Source organism: Camelus dromedarius, chromosome 34, assembly GCF_036321535.1.
Source record: "Camelus dromedarius isolate mCamDro1 chromosome 34, mCamDro1.pat, whole genome shotgun sequence".
NCBI classification, from domain to species: Eukaryota; Metazoa; Chordata; class Mammalia; order Artiodactyla; family Camelidae; genus Camelus; species Camelus dromedarius.
The window spans coordinates 13,419,143-13,442,955 of record NC_087469.1 but is presented as its reverse complement, the minus strand read 5'-3'; the positions used below and the strand labels follow the sequence as shown (position 1 = coordinate 13,442,955).

Here is a 23,813-nt window from a genome sequence, read left to right as displayed (position 1 = left end):
CTCTGTTAGAACATTGGACTTCAAAAGAGAACACAGATCTCCAAGGTGTGAACACTGGTCAAACTGAGAAGCTATGTAATAAATAATAAGCAATTATTTAATTATCACGTTATGTGTTCTTTTAGCAAGTGTACCTGACAAACGACATTAATAACCTAAATACGTTCAAAGGAAGATTATAAAGATGTAAAGTGGCTTTAAATCATCCCATCGGAGAATAGTTTATTAAAAATAACAGCTAATATTGACAGCATTGTAAGTGCTATGCTAATTTATTTTTATGTTCTTTTATTTTTACATTTAAATCTCAGAACAACCTTATTAAGTGGAAGAGGAAATAAAAGCACAGAGTTTTAGTAACTTGATCACGTAGCTAGAAAGTAACTCATCTGAGATTAAAACTCAAGTCTGACTCCAGAGCTAAAGCTTCTAACCCTTTTACTGTGAAAGCTCCCAGGAAATGTGGCTTAGAGAAGCAGAGACATGACACTTGTCTTCAGGTGCTATGTAGATTTGCTGCATGCTTTTCTATGGTGAATAACCAGTAAAAAAGAGTGGAACTAATAAAAAGTTAGATTTTAATTTCAGTATAGAAAAATAAATCATGGGTAAGTTTCCCTGTGAAGGATTGTGTTCTCACTACTGTAAGGTTTTAGGTAGGGGTAAGATGCTGTTCTTTCAGGGATGTGATGACCCTGTGTTTCTAATTTGCACGCAGAGTTATCCTACATGCAGCATTAATGTCCTCTGAAATTCTTTGACTTTATTACATAGTTCGTCTTTTCAAATATATCTGAGAAGGCACAATAAAGCTTAACAAATATTACTCCTAGTGAACAGGTGGCTTTGATTTAAATATGATAAATCTATTCACTTGTATAACAGTAAGAATTATGAATATAGCTATATGAGTTACAGTAATAACTGAATACCATTCTTAATATATCTCAGTAGAATAGAGACACATGCCATGTGGAAGGCCAGAATTCCACTGAACAAGAGTGCCTTAGAATGATGGAAACTCTTTGGGATGCTTTTGTGTATGATCTGTAGTTTTAAAAAAGTGACAAACATCCTGATTTATGTTAATACAAACATGTCCAGACACTATACTGAGTGCTTTATGTACATTAGTGCCTTTTGTCCTTACCACGACTCTATGAGACAGGTAGTGTTAACTCTCCTTCACATTAGGAAACTGAGGCACAGGAGTTTAAGCAAATTGCCCAAGTTCCTCCATCTGTTAGATGTACAGTAGGGTCTCACACAAAGAACAGTAGGAAGATCTTCTAAATTACCAACTCTGACTTTCTAACATTCATTCATAAATAATGGTAATTATAAATAGTTATTTTTTAATTGCTTAATTGTTATAATATAATTTTATGATCTCTTAAGTCTCACAAAGTTCTTGTAAGGTCATGGTAATTAACCCCAATTTCCAAAAAAGGACACTGACATTCAGAGAGTTAAAAACTTTTCTAAAACTGAAAAATGAAGAGCAAGTCATACCCAAATCTTCTGACTCCAAGTTTAAGGTTCTTTCCACTATACCTCCACTGCCTCCCAAAAAACTTAACACAGAAATCAGTTGCCCCTTTGTGATGGAAAACCACTCACAGATTCATTCTTTAGATTTGGAGAGGTCTTCCTGGCCACCCCACAACCATTTCCTGTCTTTGTCTACTATTCTCTGAAAAGTTTAGGTAGTAGATTGGAGCTCCAGAGAGGGAGATGAGTCTCTCAAGATCATATTATATTTGAGTCAATTAGTCCCACAGCACAGAGAAATTTCCTAAAGAAGGTCCCCAAGAGCATACCTCAATTTATGGTGTAACATAAATGAAAATTTGCATCATCTAGAAATAACAGCCTGCCCCCTTATTTGCTGTATATGATTTCCAATATTCAGTAAGTTTACAGACTTTGCCCCCCTGCCACCTAACTGGACTGAAGTGATCTCATTTATATAAATAAATCCCACTTTTTAAGTTGAGTTGAAGTTTTACCTTTGCAAGTCTATGTATTTATATTAACACAAAAGCATTTATGTAAAAATTGTGTTCACGTATTACTGCGTGTGTGCACAAGGTGGGTGGTAGACGATAGTCAAAAAAATGAAAGAAAGTGGAGATACATAAGCATGGCTCTTGGAATCTGATACCTCCAAGATTGACGAGTTAAATATAACTCTGGAAGGATACTATTTTGTATGATTCAGGATATACATATGGAAAAAACATCCAACAGGAGTTTGGAGAGGAAGATCTAGGGCGGATTCTAGATACTGCGGCTGATAGTAGAGATTTGTGTGTCATACTCCTCAGGGTAAGAGCTGAACCTCTGAAGGGGCATCATATTACGCTCATACCACACAGTTCTCCTCCACTTGGTTTTTATTTATAGAGCATTCCTAAATAACAAACTGGAGACAGGCTGATCTGGCTAAATCATAAGAGATGTTATCTCATGATTCCAACCAGTGTCATGGGAACAGTTAAATGTAGTGTCTTGCACAATTCAAAGGAGGAAAAGTTTCACAGATATTTAAGTATAAACCTTTATTAATTATTAAAATACCTGTCTTTCCTAAAGGCCTCTCATTTTGTCATCATAACAAGTCATTTCTAATAGTAAATGTCTAACTTCATCAACAAAAGAGGCTTTAGCAGCAAACACTGGTATTTGCCCTTTGTAAACCGTCTTTTCACATTGTTCATAATCTATAAGATCTTAAATGTACCAGCATCTCCAACAATCCCCAATACAACATTGTTCCGTGATAATTTGTCTTAGTGTGCCGATCTAATAAAGCAGCATGTATTACCAGTTATATTGTCTCACATATCAATTAGGCAGTAATCAAGTTACTTTCAAGAATCTGTAGATCTGTATTTCAGATCTATATGGAATACATTTTGTATAGCTCTTCTACTGTACATTCTTCTATGCATTTTAAAGATCACAGAAGTTACATTATGTTAAAAAAAAAGATTTACAATTTGGTATGACTGACCTAACATACAAAATCCTTCTTAGAATGTGAGGAAATTGAAGGAAGAAGACTTCTGCTCATTAATACATTTCCATCCAATTTTGTCAGACTATTTCGTTTCCAGATGGCTCAGATTAAATCTCTGGAGCCCCTTTCCAGTGGCTTGGAATAACCTTGAGTTATCAGGTAATGAAGAAAGTACAGAAATGAGTGTGTCTGGCTTTCATATTCTTAACAAATTTGATTGAATCCATGATGGTTTATGCATCATGAGTATGGGCATTAATACATCTTAAGCTCAGTTTCAGGAAACAACCTTTCATGAATAATTTATACTAGTCAACTTCCTTTATATATCCAAATAACCTTGAAAATTCCCTTCAAGTTCAGTTCTCTCTCATCACCATAAATGACTGATTCTAAAAAAGCTATTGGGGCTATTAGCAAGTCAAGTAGAAGGAGGGGTCTTGATGGCTCTCTTTAGGGGTCTCATCCAGTAATAGCATCTTCATCTTTTAACACTGAGCTTGTCTGGCTTATCAACCCATTCACTTGGTAATGGCAAGCCTGGTGCCAAAAATATGGAACAGATTCATACTTGTATTTTGGAATATACTCCAGTCACACATCAGAAACAAGACAAACTCTAGGATTACCTAAATATTACTCAGCATTAAGGGAAAAAAAAGGATATTGTAAAAAGACCTAAAACAAAGAGAATACATGATGTCACTAAATCTGGAGAGTGAACTATAGTAGGTCAGATGATTTCCATTTGTTATAAAAGTGCCATTTAAGTAAACAAAACAGGGAAGGTAAGCACACAAGCATAATTTGTAATATTCTCTGACTATATATTTTTACCCCATAAATTAGTACTTCAAATACCTCATCCCAATTTCATTTTTATATCTTCTTTTAAAAATGTTTTTTAAATGATATGGTTGAGAGACTCCTTAAAGACTCCACTGAAGGGAGGAGGAGGAGCCAGGCAAGGAGATGAAGAGGTTTCGGGAGAGAAGTACAGGGCACTTTGCACAAGGTCGTGTCTTGGAGTCTGAGCAGAAGGGGTGCCTCTAGGTGAGCATTTGCGGTTGGTTGGTTTCAGGTGACTGGATATAACATTTTACTAACACTGGGATGGAACACAAAATACGTGGCTGAGTGGATGTCAGACCATTAGCTGGAGAACTTCGGTGGTTGAAGGAAGCTCAGTGATAATGAGCATGTGATTCTGTGCACAGAGGATGAGGTTCTCAGTGTTTTACTGACCATTAGCCCAGCAGTCACATGGTTCATGTGCGTGAGCGTCAGTCACATCCTGCTAACTGTGAAGTTTCCCACTCAGTAAGGTGGAACGGCCCTTATTCTCTTCTTCTAAGATTGTTGCAAGTTCTTCCAGCAGTTGTTGTGGGCCTGTTGCTCACTCAGACTAAGGGTCATTTTCTAAAGATTTCCTGTTTCTCCTGAAACTTATTTACCTCTTTACCCCTGTCACTTTCCAGCTCATATGCAGATTAGCATGCACAGGGCTTATGCACTGAGTCTTAGAAAATTCAAGAACTCCAGAGGTGTATCAGTCAGCATGGTAACATACAGGAGATAAAACAGAGTTTTGGAAAATTTTGTGATGTGGTGGAATGAATAACTACAGAGAAACCAGAGATCGAATTATTTTGTTCCAGCTTCACCATATTTGCTGCATGTGCTCAGAAAATGGAAGAAAAGGGCTAGGAGCTAGGTTGCGGGGCAGAGGAGGCCTCTGAGCATGACTGGTCTGGCTCATACGCAAAGTTTAGTGCATATGATGCACGAAGCAGAGCAGGAGAGCAGAGCTGTCTCTATTATGCTAATACAGTGCGGATGCGGGTGTGATGCCTGGCCTGGCCCTGTAGTCAGTGCAGACTAAGCTTACCTGTCATTCCTGGAATGGATCCCCTGTGTCCACAGCTAAGACTACAGTTAAGACTCCTTAGTTTTACCCGGTGTCCTGCCCTTTATAAAATTCAACTCTGCTGTCTACTTTTCTTTCCACCATTATTTCCTCCCTTTTATGCATGACCACGTGGAGGTGTTCACTGCCCTCTGACTGACAGGGACTTCCTAAGATTCTCTTTGCCTGACATTCATTTATTCTTTCGTTTCATCTGTTCCATGACAGATTTTGTTCATCACTAAAGGTCTGACTCTCATGTAACTTTTCCTACAAAGCCTTCCCAGAGCCCCCAAGGTGGAATTCGTAACTCACTGCTCTCTACTCTCGTTGCATCTGTGTGAGATTCGCGGCTACTGTTTTATGTTGGCGTGGTCAAGGGAAAGTTGATTGAAGTCAGTGTGCCTGGCTGGGCTCTAATCCTGACTCTGGTTTTTTTCTAAGCGTGTAACATTTAAAAAGGTGTTTAACCTCCCTTTGCCTCAGTCTCCTTGTTATCATTTTTGTTGTTGAAGAAAACCTAAAATATTTGTAAAGTAAAAAAGTTTTATCTTTTTAGAGAATTTTCTGACTAGAATTAGATACCCTGGGGTGTATGGAGAATAAGAAAGAGCTGTGAGTAGGAGGAAGAAAACTCCTATGAGTGTCTACAGTTAGTTTTCCTTTCATATATACTCATATATGTGGAAGAATACATATATATGTATATACACATTACATATATAATTGATAGCTTTATAAATATATATTGGAATCATGGTAATTGCTGTAGAAATTCTTTTTTCCAAAGTAACGAAAAGAAGAAAGCACAGTGAACTTATGGAGTTATCTCTTTTTAAATAGCTAGAGGAACATAAATCATGAAGGAGTTTTTCTGTTCTGACATTTTATAGGTTATAACTAGATATGAATAGAAAGTACAGAATGAGAGTGTATTAGGATAAATTAGGAAATGAATGGAAGCTTTTAGTTTGAAAATAGCAAACAATTAATTGAACTTCCCTGACAAGAGATTTTTAGTGTAATTAGTATTGGAAAATCTTCTACATCCAGTAATGTAATTGATACGGTTTTTTTATATCTAGGCTTATGCATTAAAACAGAGCAACAAAAGACAGACTTAGCTGAATTAGTGATCAGGTACAGATTACATGTGATTAAATGTACTTAGTGAATAGCTTCCAGTCTATTTTTTTGTTTAATCAATACCACATTTTTATTTGAAATTTATTGAGCTTTATTGAGATGTAATAGAAATAGTTATCTGTTTATTTAAAAATACACTAGTATTCCTTATCTGTCCATCTCTCTGTGTACATATATGTGTGTATATAAAAATATAAATGTGTACACTTATGTAAAACCATTACCACAATCAGGCAATAAACATACCCATCATGCACAAACTTTTATTCCTATCTCTTTGTAATCCCCCACATCTGTCCCCAGGCAAATAATGATCTCTTTCCTGCCAATATAGGCTAGTTTGATTTTTCTAGAATTTTATATAGATGGGATTATATAAATGTACTCTTTTAGCAGGTGGGTGTCTGGCTCCTTCTGCTTAGAATAATTATTCTGAGATTCATCCATGTTGCTGGGCATATCAGTAGTTCATTGCTTTTCTTAATGAGTAGCATACATTTGATAATAAGCCACACAATGTCTTCTATTGATCAACACTTTTGCTGCTTCTTGTATTGGGCTTTTATAAATAAAGCTACTATTAATCTTTATATACAAATCTTTCTATAAACTTATGTTTTCATTTCCCCTGATTAAATACTTTAATTTGGAATGAATGCATAATGTGGTAGATTATGCTGAACTTGTCATTCTAAGTGAAGTAAGCCAGAAAGAGAAAGAAAAATACCATATGAGATTGCTTATATGTGGAATCTAAAAAAAAAAAACAAAAAAAAAAGCATAAATACAAAACAGAAATAGACTCATAGACATAGAATACAGACTTGCGGTTGCCAAGGGGGCGGAGGGTGGAAAGGGATAGACGGGATTTCAAAATTGTATAATAGATAAACAGGATTATACTGTATAGCACAGGGAAATATACACAAGATCTTATGGTAGCTCACAGAGAAAGGAATGTGACAATGAATATATATATGTTCATGTATAACTGGAAAATTGTGCTCTACACTGGAATTTGACACAACATTAAGATTAAAGATCTTAAGATCTTTCAGTCTTTAAGGGAAATGTGTGCTATTTACTTTTTTTCAGTGGCTTTAATATTTCAGTGACTAGAGTCCTGGGTTCCTGGCCTTTAAGTTACCATTTTCTAATACATAGGTTTGTGGTCTGTCCTGTCCTCTCTCTCTCTCTCCAGTTTAATTAACTTGTTCTACTTTATTTTGTTTTCTTTTTTCTATGCTCTTACTATGATCATAAAACTGAAGCAACATTTTTAAATCACTTGATTTCCTAAACAGACTTGCTACCTAGAAAGAGTGTTTCAAATCCATATCTGTAAGTTACGTCTTAGCTTTTAGGTTTGCAGTATTTTAGTTGACCCACTTCTCTTTCTTAGTGTAATAACGTACAGTATTCTTTTCACAGTAAGACCTCTGCCCATTTTTATTTGCCCATTAATGAAATCTACCACCCATTTAAAGGGAAGCTCCATAGTAGAAGACAAAAATCTAAAGCCCTGATAAGAGCTTATGTATTTGACAAATCCAGGGACAAGTTGAGCCCTCTGGTGGGAGCTAGTCCTTGAGTCTGTGCAGAAGCCGCAGTAATTCAGTGAGGCTCACCACAGTTCCATGTCTGGGTTGCAAAGGCAGTTTACAGCAGCCTGGCCGCTCTGCTCTACTGGTCTTGGAACTAGTATTTCTTGAATATAGGGCTGGAAAGAGAGCGAAAATAATGAATGATTGTTCCACTCTCTCTTTTCTAAAAAAAAAAAAAATACATAAAAAGATTCTGTTTTCCTCACAATCAAATCATTACCTCTGATGTGAGCTTTTTACATTCTTCTGACAGTGTAATTCACAGAGTAGAAGTTTTCAGTTTTAATAAGTTCCATCTCACCAGTGTTTTTCTTCCATAGATCATGTCCTTGGAGTTAAATCTAAAAAGTCAGGCCTCACTTTACCACGTGATTTGCTATGCTGACCCATTAGACTTAAAATCTTCTTAAAATTTTTTTGATTCTCTATTGCTGCATACTTGAATTCAAGAATAAATTAGACTTGCTTCAGGGACTTCCTGGTGTCAACAGATTTTAATGACATAAGAAATCAGATATTCAAAAATTACCACATCTGTGTTGGAATTTGCCACCGAAGGAATTCAGAATTAGTACTTCTCAGTCCTTGTATAGAAACAAGTAAGAATTTTACTAGTTATCTTACAGATCTTTGAAGAATTCTCCAAACTTACACTTAATTGATTTGAACTAAAACCAAAAAAGCCATTTATAGCTCTTGAAGGAGTTAAAGGGGGAAGACAGAATTGGGTACATAGTGGTTTTCATATAAATATTTTATAGAGGGAAATAAATACCAAGAAAATTATCAAGGACCTACTAGGTAGCAGGCATTCTGCTACCCTGAGATATGGCAGTGCACCACACACGACAGGAGGCTACCTTGAGGGAGATCACAGTCCAGCGTGGATTTTGACAATAAACAGACAGTTACAACTAGAGTAATAGATGCCAAAGCAGGAGGATATTTGATTGGGCACAATAACAACAAATGTAGGTCTGTAACTCAGATTTTAAAAGTCTAATCATGTTTCTTAAGGAGGAAAAAGAGGAAATAACTCAGAGAACAAAGGTGTGCGGTAGGAGATGAAGGGAAAGAGACTTTTCCAGAGTAGAGATGTGCAAAAGGTAAAGAATACAGTCATCACGTTGCTATGGTTTTGTTATTTTTTGATTGGGTAGAAGAAAGGAGGTTGATAATCACTGCTAGAAAATATTTTCATTGATAGAGGGTTTTTATCAATTGTATGAAAGAAAAGAGAAAGAGATAATTTTGATGGCACTAGTGGGTCCATGTATCCAAGTCATCTTTAGAATTTCTTTTAATCTGTGTCTCAATGATATTTATCAGAGAAACATCCACAAAGAAATGGCACCAAGGCCATAGGAGTAAGAAATAATGTTAATAGAATCCCACTAAATATATGGATATATTAAACACACCAATTCATACAATATAATAGACAATGATGTAGAATAAAAAGTCATCCTCATATTATTTCTGATCACAAGAATATTCTTCTTTCTAGCACTTTCTTTAGGGCAACATTGACATCTTTATTCCGAAGGCTATAGATCAGGGGATTCAGCATGGGCACAATAATGGTATAAAACACAGAGGACACTTTCCCTTGGTCCATGGAACTGACTGAGGATGGCTGCAGGTACATGAATGCAGCAGATCCAAAAAAGATCACAACTGCCAACATATGGGAGCTGCACGTGCTGAAGGCTTTGGATCTGCCTTCCTTGGAGCGGATGCGGAGGATGCTGGCAATGATGAAGATGTAGGAGCTGAGGATGGTCAGGATGGGGACAAAGATGTTAAGGGCTCCAAAACATAGAATGAGTAGTTCATTGACATAGGTGCTAGAGCAGGAGAGCTTTAGGAGGGGAAGAAGATCACAGAAGTAATGGTTGATCACATCAAGTTTGCAGAAGTGAACCCTAAGCATGCAGCCTGTATGAGAGAATGCACACACCAAGGCTATAATATACACTCCCAAAATCAGAGAGAAACAGGCCTGATGGGACATGATGACGTTATAAAGCAAGGGGTTACAGATGGCAACGTAGCGGTCATAGGCCATCGCAGCCAGCATGAAACACTCCGAGACGGCAAAAACAAGGAAGAAATAGAGCTGGGTCATGCATTCAGGGTAGGAGATGGTATTCTTCTTTGTCACAAAGTTCCCCAGCATTTTGGGGGTAATGACGGTGGAATGACAGACATCAATGAAGGACAAGCTACTGAGGAAACAGTACATGGGGGTGTGCAGGTGAGAACTGAGCCCAACCAGTGTGATCATGCCCAGGTTCCCCACCACCGCGACCACATAGATTCCCAGGAAAAGGAAGAAGAGGGGCAGCTGGAGTTCTGGCTGTTCTGTTAGTCCAGCGAGGATGAACTCAGTCACTGTGGAATGATTTCCTTCTGTCATTTCCCTCTGGGAACTTTATGTAAGAAAAGAAGAGGAAAATTTGAGGTAGATATTTATGGTCCTACCATTACAATGAAGTGTGACATAAAAATCGAGGGTTTTCACCCAGGTAGCTCCCGTTCCCTGTCTGTCTCCTGATCCATGTTAGTGCTCAAAGACCCTGAGATCTAAGATAGGACATGAAACTAAAAATCAGAAAGAACTATGCCTTTTTTGATCTGTGCTGTAAGAGTGGGTCTCAGTACTGCCCAGTCCCTGAACAGCCAAAGAACTTTTCTGTCAACTTTGATTGTTGTAAGAACTTCCCATGATTTGTTTGTATTCCTCTCAAATTGTCTACAGAGCATATACTCGCATGCCTGTGTTACATGTTAGGTAACTGATACATTGCTGTGGTTGGATATATTTGCCCAGAGTTAGGCATGTAATAAGCAAAGGATCAACGATATGAAATAAGGCCAGTCTCACCTTCCATCTCTTATTTTAACTGCTCATATCTGCCCTTCTATCTTTTATATCTTTTGTCATATGAGAGAAACTGTGCAGAGCAATTAATGCAAGGCGGAAGATTCATGTTAAGTACTGACAACAGTGTATCAACAACTGACCGCCTGTAGTGAAATACTTCCACTCCTGGCACCTTTTCAAATATACAGAAAGAGTGGGTCTGGAAAGTACCTGGATGGCTAACAATAAGTCTATCATTCAGCCTAAACTCCACATCCAGGAAGGATGCAAGTTTCCTAATGAGGAGAATTCAGAAGTGTGAAATACTAAAAGCCCAAATCCATTCATCCTAAAAACACTTATGGAATATTTACCATGTGCTAAGTCCTTGGAATGACCTGATGTGGTTCATGACCCTTGGGCTTATGTTCCGGGAAACCACAGCTGGCAGAATGTCAGCCTTGCATGATGCTTCGGCCGGAACAAGAGTGTGTGTGTTGTCTTGGTGTCTTTGTACTCACCTTTGAACCAAAGCAATCACAAGAGGCACAAGAGACCAAAGCAGAAGGAACCTGAGTATGCTTCTATGGCTGCAGCAAGGGTTTGGAAGCAAGCTGATGATTCCAGGCACAGCGCACTGTGATGACTGTTCTGTCTTCAAAAGAAAGAGATCCAGGAGACACCGTCAGAGATTATTGGTGCATCAGAAAACTAGTCCTGTTTATTCAGTGCATGCCATGTGCTGTCCAGGCCCTTTTATAAGTGGAGTCTGAGGCATTTCCTCCCAGAAACCTTATGAGTGTATTATTCCCACTTTATAGATGAGGAAACTAAACCTCAGACTGTGGTTTTTCAATATAGATGTGGTTTTTGATTTCCTCATAATACAGATAAAAAATGACATAGCCATAATAAATAAAAGCAGTAATAAAGGACTTGAGCTAGTATTGATAGCTTCTGGAAATACTATCCTAAAATCAAAGCATGTATAAAACACATGCTGGATTCAAAGAACATAAGAGCTGGAGAAAAATTATAGTCGTGATACTAACATTCGTTGAGTGATTCTGGTTGGACCAGAGTCTAGATAAGATCCTGCAGAGATGAATCGTCAGCAAGTTACTTATCGTATCCATGTGTGGATACACAATGAACAGTGTTTGATCAGGATGCAACTGGCACAGCATGAACGAAATAAAACAAAAAGTCTTCGTCTTTCCCAAATTGTCAACTGCATATAAAATTCTGTGAACAGCATGGTGCCATTCTGCCACTGAAATGTCTGCCTGTGGTGTTTATGCTTATAGTGTGCGAAGCATGGCTGAAAACTGGTAAGTCCCACGCCAAAATTCATCTTTTATGTAGTACTTTGTCTCCCGGCTTCAGAGTTTTTCTAATATCACACTAATGATTGGAGCCACAGTAAAATAATCTCATTCTTTGGGAAAAATATTTGAAAGCCATATATCTGACAAAAACCCTTGCAACTCAGTAATAACAGACAGCCACATTTTGAAATGAGTAGAGGATTTGAGTAGACATTTTTCCAAATAAGATATGCAAATGACCAGTAAGCACCTGAAAAGAGGCTCAAAAATCATTAGTCATTAGGGAATTATAAATCAAAACTACAATGAGATATATGCCCTCTATACGTGAGGATGGCTATAATCAAAAAGACAGATGATAGCAAGGATCTGGAGAAATTAGAACCCCTACACAGTGCTGATGGGACTGTAAATGATACAGCTGCTTAGGAAACCAGTTCAGCAGCCCCTCAAAGCATTAAGCATAAATTTACCATGTGACCCAGCAGTTTTACTCCTAGGCACATACTCACAAGAGCTGAAAACAAATGTCCACCTAAAAACTTGCACATGAATGTTTAGAGCAGCGATATTATTCATAATAGTCAAAAGAGAAAACCATCCAAATGTCCATCAAATATGAATGGATAAACAAACGGTGGTATATTCATATAATGGAATATTATTCAGCATTAAAAAGTAATAAAGTATTGAGATATGCCACATCGTGGATGAACCTGAAAACGTTATGCTAAGTGAAGGAAACAGACACGAAAAGCCACATATTATATGATTCCATGTATATGACGTGTCCTGAAGAGATAAATTCATAGAGAAAGAAGCTTAAAAGCTTCCAGGAGCTGGAGGCAGGGGAGAATGGGAAGTGATTGCTGAAGGGTACAGGGCTTTTCTGGAGGGAAGTGATGAAAGTTCTACAATTAGGACATGGTGATGGTTGTACAACTCTGTGAATGTACTGGAAAACGCTGATTTGCTCACGTACCAAGGGTAAATTTTATGGTATGTGAGTTACATTTCAATGAAGTTGTTATAAAACAAGTCAAACAACAACAATAAAATGATAGTGATACCATATTGACCATACAAAGCATTCCACCCCAGCTTGCTAATTTGCCTTTGTCCTCTAGGCCTTCCGCATTTAGGTTATGTCTGATGTGTGCCTTTTCATTTATGCCAAGTATGCCCATTAGGTTTTTCTTCAAATGAGATCTTTTTCTCCCCCCAAAATTGTGCCAGGTTGAGCTGTAGTGCTCAAAAATTGTAACTATCTTTTACAATTATAATATTTTTTATCTAATACATAAACAAGAAAAATATAGTTCTTAACCATGAATTGTTAATCAGTTACAGACATAAGTCAGACATAGACTCTATTTAAAACATTTCTTCTGTGTCTTCATTGGAGGAAAAAAATAACAAATACAAACAAACAAGTAAAGTAAATACAGTAAGGAGACCTGAAATCAGTGTCAGAAAATACTCAGCAGACTTAAGTGAGGTGCCCAGTAATTTGCTGCGTGATACTGACTTTTGTCTTATGCCCGGAAAATCAGTAAGTTTTCCATCTCCTGCAGAGACAAACCATCCTTGACTCTGGGCCAATTCCATACATTACTATGAGAAATTTAAATATGTCTAATGTGCAAAAATTTCAACTCATTTTCAAGCCAAACCTGCTGCCAATTTTTGTAAATCCAAAAATGCAAAATGGCAGTTTCCCAGTTATCTTTTCCAGAATCACAGTTATTTCTTTGAACTAATTTTACCTAATTTTGTCTTATTTCATATTTAAAAGGCTGAGTTGCTGTATCCTTCAATATTTCTGACTCTTTAGAAAGGACAACTGCTTGTTTTTTCATGTACTCCTGGCCTCTCACAAACCTGGCCCACTCAGTACTGATGGCCATCACAGAAGATCCGTTATGTCTTGTCCAGTCTGTAATGTTTGACTGCAGGTGTTGGCCTCTTAATCTTTACATGTGACCAGCTCCCCCTGAAGTCCGACTCTGGCGCATGCTCTTAGTTTCTATTACTTCCCATTCTGCCCAGGTAACAGCACCTGTCTGCCTGAATGCCTGTGATTCTTAAATGTGGAGAATTCCCAACACTGCATTAATGGTCTTTTCTGAACTTGGTCAGATTTACCTAAGAGATGAATGAATCCTGAGAAAAACACCAAAAACATTTTAAGAAAGAAAAATTTTTAAAGTTTTATAAAAGAAGTGTTATGATTCATAGCCAGCATAGGATCATTAAGTTATACCCAGAATTTTTGTTTCTTTAGGTTTACTAAATTAATAGAGTAAAAGACTTTTATCATCCCAGGTTATCTTGATTTCAAGAAAGCATTTGCTGAATTTCTTGTATAATCTGTGGACATGATAAAGTTACATGTGGTAGGTAAAAATATAGAACAATATATATCATAGTTACATGAATTCAAGGAACATCTAAAGATTACTCATAAAGTGAGAAATGTTGAGTTATTATTCCATGGGTCTGTATACTCAGTCTTATCTTGAAAAACATTCTGTCAATAACTCGGGTGATGCCATAGAAGAAATCTTTATGAAATTCGTAGATAATGTTAACAAAAGAGAGTAACAAACACTTTTATGATGGTAAGAAGATGTTGTAGGCCTGTGAATCTGGGCTGATATTACAAAGAGTTTCACTATCTGTAAGCGTAGAGTTTGCTGTGGACCCTCAGGATAGAGAGATGAATAAAATAGAATCCCTGCTCTTCAGAACGTTACAAACTAAAAGGAGTTGTGGGTGGACTGGACAATGTGATAAACATGTGATTGAACAGGTCCTTCAGGAGCATGGTGACCATGGTGCTAAACCAGAACAGACATCAATGAAGGCTTTCGAAAGAAGCCTGAACCTGGAAGGAGAAGTAGAAATAAGCCAGGTCTACAAAACATTCAAAATCGGGAAGCATTGGCCTCACAGCTCTTCATGTTCAAAAGATCTGGATCAAGAGAAAAACACCTAAAACTGCCAATGAATTCATTAAAAAAAAAAAAAGAACGTAATATCCAAAATAAAGGAAATGATAGTCCCACAAGATAAACTCACTCGGTGAACTATGCTTAGTCCTAGGGGCTGTATTTTATGATGGCGATTTTCAAAATATAACTGTCCAAAAAAAAAAAACCAAACCTGAATATTTGGATCAAAATAACATGAACTGGAATTAGACCTTTTTTTGTATGTTACCTCAAAGGGCAGAGCTACGGCCAATGAGACACATGTTTGAAGGTCAAGAATCTCTAACCATTAGATGGGTCTGGAAGTAGTGTGGGTGGAATTATGAAAAAGATAATTTTCCATCGTCATATGTGTTACAGCAAAAGATGAGTAACCATTGGCTTCAGGAAATTCCCGTAATGTTGTGAGGAGGCTAGACTCTCTTAACAATCTGAGATTTAAAAGTTCTAAAACTTTCTAAAACTCGGATACTCACCTTTACTTGGAAACCTTATTCTGGATTATATATATGCTTTAGACCAAGTACTAAGAGAAGTAGGTCTTGATGATGATGGTAGAGGCTGTTCAAGATAGAAAATCCTGGGCTCTCTTTTACTTAGGGCTCAAATGCAGGTCTCGATTGCTGAGTTGTTCATGTAGATATTAAGAATCAAGAACCGTGATTCCCTATTGTCCCTTCCTCATAATTCTACCAGAGGCGCTTGCCAAAGTGACATGCTTTCATCTAAGGTTTCAACATACAAGAGGTAGCATTAAAAATATATTGGAAGCTATTGGAGGCTCCCTCAAGATTTCCTTTCACCAGGAATGAGCTCTTGGGGTGTAGGAGCAATTAAAATTTGCTTTTTTCATTCTTCGTTAATACTCTTATTAGTTCCCTTGTGTATAATATTCTCAGTGTTGAGACAATAGACAGTCATTAGATTAAGGGCTAGAAATTAAAGCCTGCAGACACTGTTCTAGAAGGTCTTTGAAAGCAGCTTCCTATCTGAATATAATTTCTGTTTTTCCTTTCACAAGTTCTGTTAAGTCCACATCACTAGCCATGTTTAACCTGTTTCTGTCTAAACTGTATAGAGATGCTATATCAATGTACAACAATGTTCTTCTTAATTATGTCCTAGATGATGCCTCCTTTACTTTCAGTGTTGAACTAGCCAATACCAGGTATCAAAACTCGCATGCTGAGGGGCTCACAGTCTGTGAGGCACTAGCCTGCTTGTGGTCCCTTTGCCTGGCAAAGCAATACAGTGATTCTTTTCTAATTCTCCCAAAAATAAAACAAACAAAAATAACAAGAGAAACTGCATTCTGACTTATAGTTTGAGCAAAGACAAGTAAAGAACCTAAGAGTTGTCATTCCTGTCCATACAAGAAAAAAACCAGATAAATTGAAAATTAATGACTTTCCTTGGACCCATTCAGAGAATAGAGGTTGCAGGGCAAAATGCCACCCTAAAATCTAGAGAGACAGGTGTATCCAGGGAGTTACAGCCCTCATGATTTGCTCACCTGAAGGAGAAATCACAGAACTTCATCAGCTGGGGTAAACACTCAAATAATTATTTTGACAAACTGCTGAGGACTAGCATGCAGACTAGCATGATTCTGAGAAATTCTTGCAGTTCTCAGTCGTAAGGAGACCCCACAAAATACGCAGATAAAACTGATTTTAAAAAAATATTTAATTTTATTCAGCAGTCATAATTTAAAGAAAACATTTTTATCACATTGCAACAATAATCACAAGTATTCACTGTAGTTTAAAAAATCATCAGAAGAAATGCTCATAATCCAATTATAATAATCATAATTATTTAAAATAATTATCTCCAATGAATATTGAACACTGTTCAATATTTCAATTGTTTCTAATTTTTTTCAAATTATTTTATAAATAATAAGGTAATGAACATCTTTGGACATAAACACTTATGCAGAGTTTGTCATCTCTTCAAAATTATCCAGTCACTCGTAGAACAAGTTTCTTCCTCTATCACTGCCCCTTCAAACACAAACATCCAGATGACTCCTCAACCCAGGGAAAACCTTAAAATCTGTGCTAAGACTGGAGATGTTCTTTATCCACCAGAGGACAACAGAACACAGATTGCAGAACACACATGCCTGGCTGGTGTCCACCCTGGAGCACTCTAAGTCTACAGTTACAGACTTACTAGACTGCATCAGAAATCCAAGATACTGCCAGGATTCCTGAAATCTATAAAGCTAATATGTGTCCAAAAGGAGAAGGCAACCGTACTTGCCATTCTGCGTAGGTTCAAGTGATCAGGAACAGATAAGAATGAGCTAGGAGACCTAAAGACTTAAAGAGCTAGGAGAGCCTGTGTGCCTCATTCTTTTGAATCACAAGCTCCAGAAGCAAGGAGAGGACAAAAGTGAGTTCCTGATTCTTCCACCCTTCTGGGCTCGCATTTATACTGCACCCACTATCTTACTGTTGCCGAGTCTAAACTCGTTCTGTTCCCCGCCCGATAGGCCAGTAAATCAGGAGATGAGGTGATGGGGCAAGGAATAGCGACTTTATTTGGAAAGCCGGCAGACCAAGAGGATGGTAGACTAATGTCTTGGAGAACCATCCTGCTCTAGTCAGAATACAGGCTCCTTTTATACAAAAAATAAGGGAGGGGGTGTGCTTGATTGGTGTAATCGTCTTGCTGCAGGTGTTCCTTGTTCTTGCAGCCATCCCCTTGGGCTAGGTCATGGTGTCCAACAAAACAAAGGTTATTCTCTACTACACTACTTTCAGTTTGGAGAGATAGGTCACAAGTGGGATCATCCTGACCTTGGACATCTATCTTTTTGCATTTTTGCATTCCATTGATGTATAAAGTAGACTATTTAAATACAGCCTGGAGGCACACAGCTCAATGTAGCCAGTCCTTTGCTCAAAGCCTCACCCCAGCCTTCCCAAGACTTAAAAGAGGAAGGGATTAAATTCTATTACTGACATATTGTTCAAAGGGTGTTCTAAGTTCTCCAGCTCCAGGAATTGCTAAGAATCAAAACATAAGAAAACATTCTTATGACCAGGGCATGCAAGTTAGTGTAAATATGTCTCAGATCCCTTATAAATCTTAAATGTACTCTTGAACGTACGCTGTGTGTTTGTTACTCCTCTTTTACCTAAGTTTACAATCATAAATTTGGAAAATTTGTAAAGGATTATCATTCTCTAAAATGAGGCATTCAGTTTAGCTGTATTGAGTACAAGCACATTCCAGTGGTGGCTGCTGGTTCCATACGTGTCATAACCACTGTGGGTCAGTTGCCCACAAATGGTTAATTTTCATGGGTTCCAAATATAACTGCTTGTCAGAGTTTATGAGTGTACTTTAAACCCTTCTTGAGGTGCCTCAATTATTCTGCCACAAGTTCCACTTAGGTCTTATTATTTCATATAAACTTATGGATCTTTCTAGGGCTTGATGCCAGTGTATCAGGTATTCATCTTAGTTTAAAAAGCCTTTTGTCATTTTATTTCCCTCCACTCATACTTCTTCCTCAGCTTGGTAGCGGTTGTTAGGAGTGTAACCTGTACTTCTGTAAAGGAAAAGAATGTTGCTTTCAATGGTGTTTTGGTTTTTTTTAATATATTTTTATTGAAGTATAGACAATGGAATACTACTTAGCCATAAAAAATAATAAAATAATGCCATTTGCAGCTTTCTGTGGTGTTTTACAAGGATTAAGTCATTGGCCACTGTGGTCCCCGACCTAGAGTAAACTCTGAAAGGTATTCAAGGACAAGGAACAAGATAGGGCATTCTGTGCTTTGGGAAAACAGGCAGAATGGGCCCTACTCAGATAGTCAAATATATTTCAGGAGGAGTTGTTCTGAACCCAGATTTTTGCACCTTCCAGTACTTCCAAAGTGCTAAAATCATTAGCTGAGATGTCTATTCCTTGTGATTAGCAGTAACCTTCTACAGAGATGTGTGCTGGATGGCACGTACCCCTTCACCAAGTCACATATATACTGGCCTCTCCCCTGCCTCTTCAGAGCAGCTCCTTTTCTTCTTTAGTGAATGAGTAAAGGTGTACAGCAGGACTTTCTCAGTTAGATTATTGGGTTTTGTTTGCCCTTGTTTTTATTATTTAACTCTTCATCCATCTGATACTCATTTTGGTATATATTTTGAGTTTAGATATTTCCCTCAAAAAATGAGTTTTCCTAAATTTAGAATAAGCCTCTCTTTTTAATTGGTTTAAGATAGATATGTCTTTAAATGCTAAGTTCTAACAAATGTTATTATTGTTGTTTTTCTTTTTTTAATTATATGAATCCTTTGTAAGTGATTGTAAGTGTAAGTGAGGATTTTCAATCAGTAAATATCCCTGGTTTTAACAGATAATACTTGAGATCTTCCAGAGCATGTTGAGGGTGTGATAATTCTTTGTTAAAAGTTATCTTCATAATTTCTCAGACCCTGGACCTCTGGCACTAAAAGAATACTTGTTTTGTGAGGCCAAGGGATGTCTGCTCAAGACTGATATACAGTTGCTCCCCTACGATAGGTGAGAGCTGAGTGTTTACTCATGTGTCTCTCTAGGACCTTTCTCAGTGAGCATCTAGGGCCTTTGTCCTCCTGTGCACTCCTAGTTTGGTATCCCAGTCTTCCCTGGAGGCGAACAGGTTCAGAGGAGTTTATCAGAGCATCCATCCCTCAGAGCCCCAGCCGTCTGCCTCCCCTAGCCGAGCAGGGGAGAGTCAGGACAGCTTTTGAATCAGCGGTGAAGCTCAGAGACATATCCGCTGTATGAGTTTCCTATTGCTGCTGTAAAAAACATTACCACAAACGTAGTTAATGGCTTCAAACATTGGCAATTTATCGTTTTACAGTTCTGGAGGTTAGAAGTCCATAATGAGTGTCACTACGCTAAAATCAGGGTGTTGGTAGGGCTGAGTTCCTTCTCAGCTCTCATTTCTCTGGTTCTCCTCTGCCTCCCTCCTCCACTTAGAGAAATCTTTGTAACTACACTGGGCTCACCCAGATCATCTCAGTTATTCCCTCATGTCAGAGTCAGCTGATGAACAACCTAATTCATTTGCAGTCTTAGTTCCCCTGTGTCAGCGACCTGACACGTTCACAGGTTTTGGAGATTCGGCCACGGGCATCTTGGGGAAGCCTTATTCTGCCTACAACACCAACTGACAAGTTTCTCCACCAACTGATAGTAGAGCTACCAGATTCCACCACTAGTCAGTTCTTCCTGGACAGGAAGGTCAAATCACACCCAAAGATCATCAGGAACACGCAAGAAATCCACCCAAGCAGGGTTTCTAGAATTCATAAGCAAATCCGCATAGCTCTTTATTTACATCCACCGAGAGTGGGTCACTGAAAATGTCAGCTCATTCACAAATTGAGGGATCTGAAAGGCAATACATTTCTTTAACTGCTCAAAAATATTAGACAAGTCTTTGAAATTACTCCATTTTTGCTTCAAAAATTGAGAGCTGAGTTGTTGTCAGAGGTGCAGCAGGGGCAGGAGGGCACAGAACCTGAGAACATAAGCCTGACTCTCTCGCTTGTTTTGAATCCGACAAGCATTTCTGTTTTACACGTGTGCGAAACCGATGCCCAAACATGTTGCCATGGCCATCTGTACATGTTGCCAGAACAGCAGACATCTTCCCAGAAAACGGATTTTGTAAAAACAAGGAAACAAAACAAAGCAGACAGACAACAGCAACAAAAATGTGCATTTGACTAATCAAAATCAATAAATTATCTTGACTACTCACCTGTGACTGGCCCTGCACCAGGCCATAGGGAGAGGCTGACTTTAGAAAAACAGCTCTTTTGCAACTTGGAACCTAGTGGAGAACACAGCATTTTGCTCAGGAGAACACAAAGCAATAATCTCCAGTGAGACAGGTCTGAGTCAAGTCCTTAGAGTGAGTCTAAATGCCACACAGAGAGAACAGGGGCCAAAAGGCTGGAGCCAGGCCGTGACACAAATGGAATAGGAGCAATGTTATAAGCAGTAGAAATGGATCTAGGACTTTTGGCATGATAGCATTAAATGCCTGCTGTTTGCATTGTCGTAGCTGTTCTGAACTCAGTTTTCAGTGTTGGGGAGAAGGGGTTTCCCCACACATTCAAGCAGTTTTCTGACACAAGTTTGCATGGAGAAAGAAACTGGAAAAGCAAGAGAAGGAAAGGGGAAAAGGCAATTATCTTTTTAAATGACCAAATTAAGAGGAAATGACACAGTTGTAGAGCACTGGTTTTCAACTGTATTGTCTGGACAAGGATTAATCCACATGGGACCTGAGATTCATGATGCAAGAGAATGAACAAGATTGATCTTTATAAAGTCTGAAATAACTTGAAATTTTGAGGATGAAAACAATTATTTAAAAATTAAAAATGGATTTATTATGGAATAGAACATAAAATATTCATGAATCACATTTTCAAATAACCTTTAATATAAAACGAAATCTTAGAAAAATTCTAAGGTTGATGCAGATAATTTCAAGATAACTATCTTGCCTCCATCATCTGCTGTTCCCTCCCAACTTCATCCCATCCTACACAATTTTCTCTTCACAGCCTTTTGAGTCGCTTCAATGGAATATTTTAAGAAACACTGGCCAATGGCACATAAGTAGGACCAAGAATCATGAGACTTGGGTTTGGAAACCAGTTCCACCCCAATTATTCCATTTCCTTAGTTATATGTCTTAGCTTTAACGTCTTTGAGTTACTTTTTTATCAGTACAATGAGGATAAGAGTGCAGAATTCAGAAATACATATTGATACATCACCAGGAAAAGCCTAGCAACTCTTCCAAAGGACAACATAGACTGATATTCGTGACCTTAGCACATTTATCATAATCTAGACTTCTGATCTTCAGTTTTGCAGTCTTGGAAACTTAATTTTCTCCTCACACAGAAAGGAAATTGATCTCTTAGGGGGTCAGTTTCACATTAACCAAGCACATAAAGCTGTGAGGCATAAAACCAGAATTCTATTTTATTAACTTTCCATGAATCCAGGATACTTACCATTGCTTAGAGAAATATTCTGCTGCACATGGGAAATCTGAATGCCAAAAGTTCAATTTAAAATGTGAATCGTAGTTCACTAACTAGCAAAATCTGCACCTGTGGTTTGTCTCCAATAAGATCTTCCTAAGAAGTCAAATTAAAAGGAAAACTGGTAAATTGCATCAAGTTGAACAGAATCCATTTTTCTCAGGCTTTGGATTTTATTAGTCAGTAATATTCAATTAAGGCTACATATAAGGTTACCTACTTCTTATTTTGACAAGACATTAAAAATATAACTAAACTATAGCTACCATTAAAAAAGGAAGAAAGGAGGACATACAGTTTCAGAGGAAAAAAAAATACATCCTTTCCAAGGAAAGACAATGCCAACATTAAAATTTCAGTTTTATCATACTTTCAGACTATTCCATAGACCAGAGTTGATAAATCACCAAATTAGGCATTTTAAATAGCTGTTGTATTCATCACTCAATATAAGTAATTTTCCAATGAGCTGGTAATACTTAGAGTCAATTGGCTACAGCTTCCTTCACTCCTTTCTACATGAGAGTGGACTTGACCTTGAAACCAGAATATTTGGATAATGACAGAGGGAGGCATACGGTAGATGTTTGACTGGAGTCAGCTTTTTCTCCAGCTCCTGCTCCTTTTTGTATCCTTGGTCTTCCCTCCTCTTTGCACATTTTCTCAGATGATAAAATCAAAGATTCCAGTGCCTTCATTTATAGCACATTTAGGCAGGCCAGGCTAAGCTATGATGTTCAGTAGGTTAGGCGTACTAAATGCATTTTTTTTTTACTTACTGTATTTTCAATTTATGATGAGCTTATCAGGACGTAACACCGCTGTAAGTCAAGGAAGATCTGTACCTGATGCTGCTAGGGTTTCAGAAGATTCTCAAAGGATAGTTTGCTGTTAGGATTCACATCTAGCGTTTCTCAAGAGGGGACTGTGGAGGTGAACTTGCATTATATCACAGTGAATCAGGAGGTACTCGAGCTGGAACTGTAATAATACAGCGCTAATTAGGCCAGAGGTACAAAGGGTTGAGGTAAAATTATGTGAAGTCCAGGCAATGAATGCAGTGGATCCAGTGAAACCCACCTTTGCCTTCTGTAATGTTTCTGATCTAATCAGTGCCTTCCACAGAGCTGCTTTGTAGCCATCTGTGAACCAAAGTAGGTGTCTCTGATGTAGATCGAATAGGGAAGAGGTTACCTGAGACTAAGTATAATAAACATCACCTTTATAATTGTTTCTATTAGGAGAGGAGAATTGTTTGGTAAGTAATTAAATGAACCCTGAAGCATGAACAAGCATAGCTTGAGCTGTTAACAAGCTCAAGTGCATATTGAAGGTTCAGATCCAGGTGCTAAAGAAAAGGCAACAACACCTTTAAAGTCATGGGTAGAAGGAAATCCTTAGTCTTGGAGGATGCCATGGAGATTACATACTCCAGAGGCCTTCCAACTTTTCCCAGTGGAATTTTGCCAAGAAATACAACAGGTAAAGCAGGTAAAAGGGAAATTTTCTCTATACTTAACATGAAGCCTTAGAATAAATTCACTGGCGCCTTGGGGCTCCTTGAATCATACTTGGAAAACCACTGGCTCAGTCTAATTATCTGACCTGATAAAAATGCATTTTATCACATTAATAACCACTCTATTAGTGGACAGTGAAATGGAAACATCCAGCCTAGAATACTAGCCACAAAGCTTTTCACTTTCCTTACACAGTTGGAACTCATCTTATTTGCCTAAGAACCTTAAGGCAGAGAAAGCAAGGATGAGAAAAATCATGGGGTGCAGAGGAGAACATGTCCATTGACAAATCCTAAGTTATTCCCTTTTTTACACAGTTGAGAAGGAAAAAGAGAACACTTCATTTTGCCTCTG

General features: G+C 37.9%; 1 protein-coding gene across 1 annotated transcript; it reads right to left on the bottom strand.

The window, feature by feature from the left end:
• Positions 1-9,161: 9,161 nt before the first annotated feature.
• Positions 9,162-10,103, bottom strand: LOC105094486 (olfactory receptor 8G1). Its single transcript, XM_010986525.3, has one exon. The coding sequence runs from the start codon at positions 10,095-10,097 to the stop codon at positions 9,162-9,164; it is 936 nt and encodes a 311-aa protein (XP_010984827.3). The 5' UTR covers positions 10,098-10,103.
• Positions 10,104-23,813: the final 13,710 nt, after the last annotated feature.